The sequence below is a fragment of the Hesperophylax consimilis genome, unplaced genomic scaffold (genome assembly GCF_061612785.1).
Source record: "Hesperophylax consimilis isolate HC1 unplaced genomic scaffold, BYU_Hcon_1.0 scaffold_33, whole genome shotgun sequence".
Taxonomy (NCBI): domain Eukaryota; kingdom Metazoa; phylum Arthropoda; class Insecta; order Trichoptera; family Limnephilidae; genus Hesperophylax; species Hesperophylax consimilis.
In genome coordinates, this window is record NW_028301263.1 from 628,241 (window position 1) to 638,412 (window position 10,172).

The 10,172-nt window shown below is 34.3% G+C and overlaps 1 protein-coding gene across 2 annotated transcripts; it reads right to left on the minus strand.

Moving 5' to 3' along the window:
* Window positions 1–5,698: 5,698 nt before the first annotated feature.
* Window positions 5,699–7,781, minus strand: LOC149409207 (uncharacterized). 2 transcript variants are annotated; one of them, XM_089650065.1, is made up of 6 exons: window positions 7,704–7,781; window positions 7,386–7,617; window positions 7,159–7,306; window positions 6,917–7,023; window positions 6,325–6,412; window positions 5,699–6,159 (listed from the first exon to the last, which is right to left on the minus strand). In XM_089650065.1, exons 1-6 carry the CDS (start codon window positions 7,718–7,720, stop codon window positions 5,858–5,860), a joined length of 894 nt encoding a protein of 297 aa, XP_089506191.1. In that variant the 5' UTR covers window positions 7,721–7,781; the 3' UTR covers window positions 5,699–5,857. The 2 variants fall into 2 exon arrangements, with proteins under 2 accessions (XP_089506191.1, XP_089506190.1); XM_089650064.1 differs by having other exon boundaries at window positions 7,386–7,759.
* Between the last annotated feature and the right edge of the window lie 2,391 nt (window positions 7,782–10,172).

Sequence of the window (10,172 nt, forward strand, 5' to 3'; positions counted from 1 at the left end):
TGCAAGTAAAGTATTTGTCGAGAGATTTTGATATGGTATCTTTAGATAATAATAATAATAATTGGATAATTTGTATAGCGCCGTTTTTGTGAAAAATCACCTCAAGGGCGCTGAAACTGGTCACTTATCAAATATAAGCCATTTCAAGCAACTTTACCATTCGGAATGATGGTCTTTCACCTGGGTGATACTGATAGTATCTACCACTTTTAATACGTAACTTACTATGTTTTATAAACTATCAATTAAAGTATCTGATTTTAAAAATCAACTTAATATTAAATTTATGTAAACCAAATTTAATATAAGACAGTCAAATTGGTTAATATTTCCAAATGCACCCCATTAGGTTTCTAGCCTAGCTAAAATAGTGGCTTTCCCAGGCGGTAACTTTGAAGCTCTGTTTTCCCCATTTACCGATAAGATTATGTGGATTTTATTTCACAATGGTGTACATAAAGGATTAAATATTCTGTTGGCACCTAGCATCGTGGTACCTACCTTTCGACTTAGTAAACGTTATCAGTACTTCAGTCATGCTTCAGTCCCCGACTTCTGCTACCATTCACATTTGCATCGTATATTCTCCTTACACTCCTTTCTTCGCTCATTCGCTCTACATGCCCAAACCATCTAAGCGTCCCTTTCTTGATCTTACTCATTACGCTTACATCAGCCTTGCACTCTTTGCGGATATCCACATTCCAAGATAATTGTACGTAAGTGTTTAAGTCATATTTTGAGTTGATAAAACATCATAAAAACTTCATTTATTTGTCAAAAACATGGCTCACATATAAAATGCATTAATTTTATTTTTTTTTTAAGGAAATATTGAAAAAAAAATCCGAATAGCCCCGGTATACTCTATTGCTGATTTATTTAAACTCGTTTAAAAACGGGTTTATAGGCCGTTTCCTAGTAAACGTTTAGTACATTCCTAATAAATCGGAACACGTGTTCATGCATCTGCGTTTGTGCTGATAATACACAATGGCAAAATTCTAAAATATTAGAATTTTTATGAACACGTGTTCCGGCATCGCGATAACACATTCGGGTTTTACTGAAAATTTATATAAGAAAACCTATCAATTTATTATTTAAGGGCCTGCAATCCCGTTTTAACAGGATTACGTAAAATTTGAAAAGATTCTAAATATAAAATTGAAGAAGAATACAATAGTACCTACCTAATAAATTTAAACGAAACATGACACAGAAAAATAAAAAGATAACGGTCACAACTAGGAATTGAAAACGGGATCTTTTCTCTGTTTCATACTTCGTTTAGATTTATTATTGTTATCTTCTTCTTTAATGACATATTACATTGATGGGTATAAAGAATATTCCTGAAGATTCTTAATAAATTAGCTGTATTTTAAATAGGTAAGTTTCCTCCGTGTTTCTAGGTAGTTGGTAGTAGGAACAAATAGTATACGGTAAACCTTTTTTCTACATCGATCGGTTAAACATTTTCATATCTTAGAGGATCGTTGTCCTCCATAATAGCATAACGAGTATTTCAGCCATTGAAATATTAATATTATTTGGACATAACATTTTTGCCTTATTTAGTGCAATCATTTCCAGAACATTATGTCAAATTATTAGAATCACCGCTCGGAATAAAGAATATAAAAAGGAGCCACCCGCCCTAGGCGCACATTTTCCCACAGATTCGACGCTAAGTATACATTTGTATGTTATACATTGCTCTATAATGAAACACATCGCGCGGACAAATCTCGCATTTATGTCAATTTGGAGGTAATTGTATGTGACTGTCTGGACGATGATGCAGTGGCCCTCAAACTTGTGATTTATTTTGCGTGGTCAGGGAAGGATTTGAACCTTCTCCAGTTGTTGACGGGTGTCCTAACGTTACAACCCACAATGTTCAACAGCAATAACTTTCTAGCGTTCAGCGTTGAACGTAGGTACGCCTCCCTCAAACTCTAGATTTCCGAATCCTTGGTGGCCCTTATCCATAGAATCCCGCAGTTCTTTTAATTGTTGACCCATCACATCTTTCAGCTTTTCTTTCCAAACCAAAAAGTCATCTGATGATATGTCATGATATACATGTCAACGATTCCGATTAAACGCCGTCCACTTTAGACTTACTCCTTATCCACTTGTTCGTATTTCTACCTCGCGTGGAGAAGTACTGGGGAAGTGTTTATTAATTCCAAATGTATTTATTTGACCGGGCAGAATGTACTAGTTTGGTAAAAAAAATGCTGTTGACACAAAGAAAACTGCCAAGGTCGAGAAGACAGGGGTCATATTATGACACAACGAGACCTTTATACAAAGTTAGATGTCAGAAGGCCTAAGAAGGAATAAGATTTTTTGATTTAAAATGTTGAACGTTGAACGTGATAGGATGTACTGATACGAAAAAAGTAAGTCACATCAAAACTTCATTTTATGAATAAAATAACCATGAAGAGTAACCTACCTATTGTTAGGTACATGCATTACGTAGGTACCTTTGTACGTCAACGTTTTAAATTTTTTTAGAGTAAATTAAGTAAAACGTTTAATTTTAACACAAAAGTATGACATCCGCTGCTACGTCAGTGTCAAATCTAGAAATGCCTTATAAATGTATGTAATAAACTGAAGTAGAAAAAATACCACACAAAAAAAACATAATACACTAAATTGAAAGGGGGATGCCTGTGGCCAATAATTTGGAAATCCGCAAACCATTCCACAGAATAATGTCAAGCCAATAAACCTGACTTAATAACAGGGACAGACAACCTTTTCATTTCTTTCTGCGGTTATTATGAATGGTCGTTGACAAGCCGTAAACCTTTTTATATTGTTTTTACTCTTACTGAGAAATTTCGGACGAAACGTTAGGCGTCTGACCGATCTTTCCACAGCATGAATGAATCTTTTTATAACCTCATTAAATGGACCTTTTCATTCACTATTATTTCCACGGAATAAATACATTATACTATCCTACGGGTAGATATTGAATGTATAAAGAAAGATTAAGAGATGTTAACTTTTTAATTGTTCTACAATGTACAGTTTTGACTAGCTAACTACCATTAATAATTTCAGGTGATATTGCAAACAATGGTGCTATAGAAATGAAGTCACATAATATTAATTTTTATAGCAGGCAATCTAATCTGTTTGTCTAAAACAGAATGTACTAACAGTATTACAATATGAGTTTGATACTGTGCGCAAGCTGACACATTAGTATTGATATTATTATAATACGTACATATATACTTATAACGGCGCTGGTCTATTAAAATATTTTTAAAATGCAAGTAAAGTGTTCAATTTTACCGAATGTATTAAAAAAACATTAATAATTACACATTAAGAATAACATGGACGTTGAAATGTAAATACGAGTGGTAAAGTGGGAGGAATGCAGATCACGCCAAACTCTGGGAATTGAATAAAAATGCACTTTCTAGATGAGAAAAGTGTGTAGAAATTCATTAAAAAAATAATTAAGGCGCGGAAGAATAAATTGAGGGAGATACAGCCGATCAAAGTTTAATAAATTGCACTTCGCGATCTGATATTATTACCACATTATGACAGTCCGCCGCCATATTTTGTCACGAAAATCAAATTAAAAACTTTTAATACTTTTGAAATTTCAGCAGTGCCATCCAAAAAATAAAAAGTGTTGCCATATAATAATATAAATGCATGGAAAATTCTGAAAATTAAAAATCATTTGCCAGATTGGTAGTTTATTATTTAAAATCTTGTAAATACTTAATTTATGTATATATATAACCTAACCTAACTGTGATTTTCTATAACAAAAAAATGACCCTTTAATAACGCCCACTCGCGTCCCCTTTAGAGTTTTATCCCAGTTTTCAAGTAGTTTGTGGGCTACGCTAGGTTTGTATAGACGGTTTGTGATTTAATACTAATACCTTTTTCCATGTTATTTCCTGTTACACAAAATTGCCCCTTTAATAACGCCCACTCGCGTCCCCTTTAGAGTTATATCCCAGTTTTCAAGTAGTTTGTGGGCTACGCTAGGTTTGTATAGACTGGTTTGTGATTTAATTCTAATACCTTTTTCCCATGTTCTTCTGCCTACTTTAACCCAAACTAAAAACCTAACCTATTTTGTAAAAAAATATTATTATTATATGGCAACACTTTTCTTTTTTTGGTTGGCACTACTGAAATTTCAAAAGTAAATATATAGTTGTTAATTTGATTTTCAAGTCATAATTGATAAATAAAACATGGTTTCTATGTATCGCGTACGAAGTTTCAAAACCCTGCTCAGTTGCATCGAAAATAGTTAAAGTTACTTTTTAGTTAAGGTTAAATAAAAGTAACTTTTTTATCATTTCTTGCTTAAATGGGTTGTTTCAACTTCGTTTAAATAAAAGTTAACTAAATTGTTACAAAATAGTTACTTTTATTTAACCCAGCGATGTTGAGAGTTTAAAGTTAGATTTTGGTCAATTTTAGTTCAGCTGTCATCCGTCACCATCTTTCAAGGAACGAAATATTGTTTGAAGAGAAAATAGTTGAAAAAATGTCCGACAATCCGGGTTTTGATAATCGATTGATTCCAGAATATGTGGGAAATAGAAAAAGAAACAATTTAATCCACGAACCGATCATTTTCTGTGGGAAGAGTTGGATTTTATCGCCAGATTTCGGATGTCGAAAAGTATGGTTAGGCAATTAACATCACTCATTGCTAATGACATCACAACGTCTACAAACAAGTAGGTTTATTTAAACTAATGTATCTAATAAGTTCTATTGATAATATACTAGCATAGTTATATTGTATGTAACTGACAAAATACATTTTGTCATTTCAGAAATCATGCAGTTTGTGTTGTGGACCAGGTTCTAATAACATTGCATTTTTATGCAACAGGAACGATGCAAAGATGCACAGGAGACATCTCTGGGGTGCATAAAAGTACTGTCTCGCGTGTAGTAGACAGGGTTAGCAGAGCAATAGCCCGCCTTCGGTCACAATATATTGTATTTCCTCAAACAGAGAATGAAATTCAGCAGTGTGCCAACGAGTTCTACAGCATTGCTCGATTTCCCAACACAATTGGTGCCATCGACTGCACCCATATAGGAATTCTCTCTCCTGGAGGGAACAATGCTGAGTATTACCGTAATCGAAAAGATTACTTTTCATACAACGTGCAAGCAATAGTGGATGCCAACTGCAAAATAACCAACATTGTGGCAAGATGGCCAGGTTCTACACATGACAGCACCATTTTTAACAATTCCAGAATTAAAGGAAAACTGGAAGATGGGCTCTATGGAGCCAGACACCTAGTTGGCGATCGTGGTTATGCGGTAAAACCGTATTTATTAACCCCACTGGCAAATCCTGTTTCTGACGCTGAACTTTTGTACAATGAAAGCCAAATCAGGACAAGAAATGTTGTAGAAAGGACTTTCGGGATATGGAAAAGGCGTTTTCCTGCAGTAGGAATGAAATTGAGAATCGATGCCACAAGAGTGGAAGCCGTGATTGTAGCCACAGCGGTGTTGCACAACATATGCACTAACAACAATGTTACAGAGCCACCAGACTTTGTCACCATTCTCCAAGAAATTGACGGAGAACATTTTCCTGAAAATGTTGGACAGGGTAATAATGACATACGACAAAATCTTGTCAACAGTTATTTTGCTCATTTATTGTAATTTTTTGTATAAAATAATGTATTAATTAACTTAAAAATAAAAAAGATTTACAAATAATAATAGAAAGAAAGAAAATAAATGTTTTAATCTATTGTTTGTCTTTCTTTTAAAAAAATAAAAAATAAAAAAAAATAAAAATTGTAACGGCAAATCATTCTCCTTTCGGTTTTCCTCTTTGAATTTTTTTACTTCTAACTCGTGTAGGTATATGTTTCATGTGTTCAATTTTCAATTCAAAAATAGCTTCACGATGCCTGTCTTCATGTTTCATCTGTTTAATTTTTAATTCAAAAATAGCTTCACGATGCCTGTATTCCTGTTCGTGAAGAAGTTTTTTGTGCTCGAGGTCTAAATCTGTAGACAAATCTACAGATTTTTTTTGTGCATCCGCCAACTCCATGAAATTTCTGCGGACATCGTTTGGCGTGGATAATTTTCTTTTTCTTGATAGGCCTAAAAAAATATTACATTACATTAAAAACGTTAGATAGTAAGTACCTACTACCTTTCTAAATTATTTGTCTAAACTACCTAGTTTAGACAAATTTACTGAAACATTTAGTGAGATGCTGTTAAGATAATAAGATTCTATAATACTCAAGGCACAACTAAACTCACTTTTCAGGGATGGTGTTATTGGTAAGCGTTTAGTCGCTACACCTTGATACTCCGATGCACAAGGGAGTGGGGGATCTTCCACTGCCACCTATAAAGACATCATTATTCCATGTTATTGTGGGAAGAATAATTGGCTAACAGTTGGGGGACAAGTTCCATACTCATAGCGGGTAAATGAGTTCTCCCTTTTCAACACGTATTGTGCTTATGGAAAAGTTTTACCAGACGAGAGATCTGGGTTCGAGTCCCAGTTGCAACCGCTATCTTTTATTTTTTCTGTGTCATGTACATTTTCATATTTTAATTTAGATTATTATTATTATCTTCTTCAATGATATATTACATTGATGAGAATAACCTTCAAAAGTTAAAAAGAGAGTTTTCTTATAAAAAAAGTAGAATCAATTTTATTTGTATGTAATTGTGGTGTCATTTCTCAATCAAATGCCACAATTAACTGTTATACTCTATTTTTTTTATTATTTCTTAATTAACAATGATTTTATGATATTTAATCAGTGTTTAGGGTATATTTATACCGTTGATATTAAATAAATAAATAAATTGTAAAAAATATTAACGTCTTTCTTACAAATTCCATCAAAAATGGTGTCTGAACATCCGCTTCTTCCACAGTTGGGTGTTCCGGTGTCTTGGGTCTTATGTGCAGGATCGGGGCGCACGGCAGAATTTCAGCAGCTTAAAACAGAATGTTGGATTTGGTTTTATAACATATTTTGTCATAAATAAATGATTATTCGCAATCCATAACTGTGAATGAAAGTAAAGATGTTTGGAATGCTAATCATACAGTGGATAGTATATAGAACTTACTTATAGAAGCATCGTCATCAAATTCAGAGTTGATCCCTTCCGTGGATATTTGCATGGCACCTTGCATCCACGTTGCATTATCGCTGAGCTTGGATGGTGGTGGACCACCCCCAGTCTTTCGGCGTTCTTTTGTGAATTGTGAAGATTCCTGGAAAACACATTAACTCATCATTTCAATTTTGAAACAATCCATGACTTCAGAAAACAATGTGTGACAATCTACAAACCTTTCTAGCAGACTTTTTCAAGTTTTCAAACTTGTTTCTAAGCTGTTTAGTGGATCTATAACGGTTTGCGGGACAGGAGGCGTTATATTTGGTTGTCAATAGTTCCCATGTCTGGTCCTTCTCTTTGACATGCACAGCATCGCTTTTTTTATTCAAAAGAATATTCTTGTGGGCCTCCACGAGCTCTCTCAGCAAAATGACATCTTCGGCGCTAAAGTTTGAAGATCTCTCTCTGAAAGTAAAGTTCGTCGTATTGAGAAGAAAATAATATAACAAGTCGAATAAAATACACATACGACAATAATAAAACCTACTTACTTTGTGATTGTTTCCATTTTTATTATTTATGTTTAACTGAGCTGCGAAATAACCTCAAAACTTCGTAAACGTCAAAGATGCGTCAAAGACAATGATAAAGCGCGTTGAACTGCAGTGTTGACACGCGTAAAAATAATTATGTGTTTATTTTTATTAACAAACATCAAATACAAGGAAAATTCGAAGCCATTTCGATGGCAACACTGGTAACTTTAAACTAACTATTTTAATGTTGGTGCAACTCAATTTTGTTGAATTTTAGCTTAACTTTAGTTAGGGCTTAAACTCAGTTTAAATATTTAACTTTAAACCTTACTTTAATTATTTTCGATGCAAATAAAATCAATCTTTACATGTACCTTATAGCAGCAGAATCATAAAGGAGTGGCGCCAAACAGACACAAGAGTTTACCAAAATCAAATTTACTAACAATTAACCTAATTCTTTCAGATTCGGATTCCCCAGCCCTAAATTAGTCTAAATCAAGTTCAATTTCGGTTATACTCCCATAAACCGAATTTTACCCTCAGATCGCGAAGTGCAATTTTATTAAACTTTGATCGGCTGTATCTCCCTCAATTTATTCTTCCGCGCCTTAATTCTTTTTTTAATGAATTTCTACACACTTTTCTCATCTAGAAAGTGCATTTTTATTCAATTCCCAAAGTTTGGCGTGATCTGCATTTCACCCGGTAAAGTTTGTTTGGCATTGTACGATGATGTGTTTTTGAATGTCTTTTACGTAAATAAAGACATCAATACGAACACAGCGCCCTTGAGGTGTTTTTGCACAAAAACGGCGCTATAAAAGTCATCCAGGTATTATTATTTATTATAGCCGATTACGAAAAAGACGAATGAATTGTTTTATTGTAGGGTCGAATGTGCAAATGTGGGAAACTGCACTAACTTGAAAATACGAACTGTGGGAACTGGCTTGAAGGTTAAATTTTACTGAGCAATATGTAATAGTCGCATTCTGGAAGATACACGTCTTATAAACTTAATGGTTTTAGGTCATTAAATTGGTAGCATAAAACATTATAACCGCGCGCGTTTTTAAATAATCAGGGATACCAATAAATTTAACTAAAAAAATAATATGGCATCGCTATTTTATGACCGCGTGATGACATTTTAATGTTTGAATGCGGAGGTCTATGAAAGTATACCGAGATTGACGTAAAATCTAATGAAATAATAATCGTGTAAACGAAAGGTTTTTAGAATTGTATGCTGTCATGTTTTTTCATTCAGAATTCGCTCACATATTGATGTGTTTCACGCCGGTTGGTTGTAAACGCACGAGAACGAATGCCATAAAGTCCCGATTCTAACTTTCGAATGACGAGGTAAAAGTTTTAGATTGATTGCATGGAATGATCGTCTCTGTTGCATGACTTGGCTAACTGCTGATGTGTGATGAGTAGATGTCGTATAATGGAGTTGGTTGGTAAGTTTGCCGCCTATCCGAGGGGGTTGGTACCGGAGATTGATGGATTGACAGGATGCAGATGAAGATGAGCAGTACCTGATGACTGAAGGTGGCGAAGAACGCGAGGCACAGCAGCCAGGTGGCCATCATCTGTCCTCTGATGTTACCTCCTCCAGGAACGCGCCATACGCGACCAGAAGGGCCGCGAACAGGACACCGGCTCACTATCAGTCAACACTAAACAAAAACACAAGTCGATGATTGACAAACTCTGAATTAAAACAACAAACTTGATGTGTCACACTCTCGCTTTAATCCTCGTAGGTTCCGAAAACCACGAAATTGTAATTATTATTCACCAAGTTATGATAAATGAAGGAATTAATTATAAACTCTTATAATAATATACATTGATCGATCAATGTGAGATGTAATTGTAACTTACTTACAGAGAATACGAATAAGGCAATAAAGGAGTTGAACTTCGTTGTAAGATATAAGTTATGTATTGTAAGTTTTCAATCCAAACATTCGTCTGTCTGTTGAAGAATAATATAATTCAACAGCCTCGCCAACAGTTGCGAGAGATAAAAATTGACAGAAAGTATTAGTTTGACTGTGGACGAGAAAAACAGGAATAGTAAACAATTTAATCTACGGCACATTCTAGCCCTGAGTTAATAAATTATATAAATCGTATACAACTACAATCACAGACATAGGAATTAATAGACGAGAAGATAATGGCGAGGGGTAAAATTAACTGTTGAAGAACGAAGGGCGTAAGGCTGACTTTGATTCGTCAATAAATCAATCTGACAGTAAATAGGCATCTCGCATTATAATATCACCATTTACTTCTTAAAAGTAAAATCTGCTTTTGAATGAATATACATTTTTACATGGGAGCGCAAATTACTCGCCACGTTATGAACAAATTAAGTCCAAATTCGGCAAAAAAATTCGGTTGTATTTTCAGAGTCGAATATTTCGTTTAAGTATTTAGTTAAGACACTTTTGTAAATGTTCATAA

Excerpts from the sequence above, each read along its gene's own strand:
- LOC149409207 (XM_089650064.1), bottom strand. The coding sequence starts at position 7,679 with ATGTGTATTTTATTCGACTTGTTATATTATTTTCTTCTCAATACGACG. Across the intron at positions 7,024-7,158 it reads TGATGACGATGCTTCTATAA|CTGCTGAAATTCTGCCGTGC; the intron begins GTAAGTTCTATA and ends TTCTGTTTTAAG. Across the intron at positions 6,160-6,324 it reads AATAACACCATCCCTGAAAA|GCCTATCAAGAAAAAGAAAA; the intron begins GTGAGTTTAGTT and ends ATATTTTTTTAG.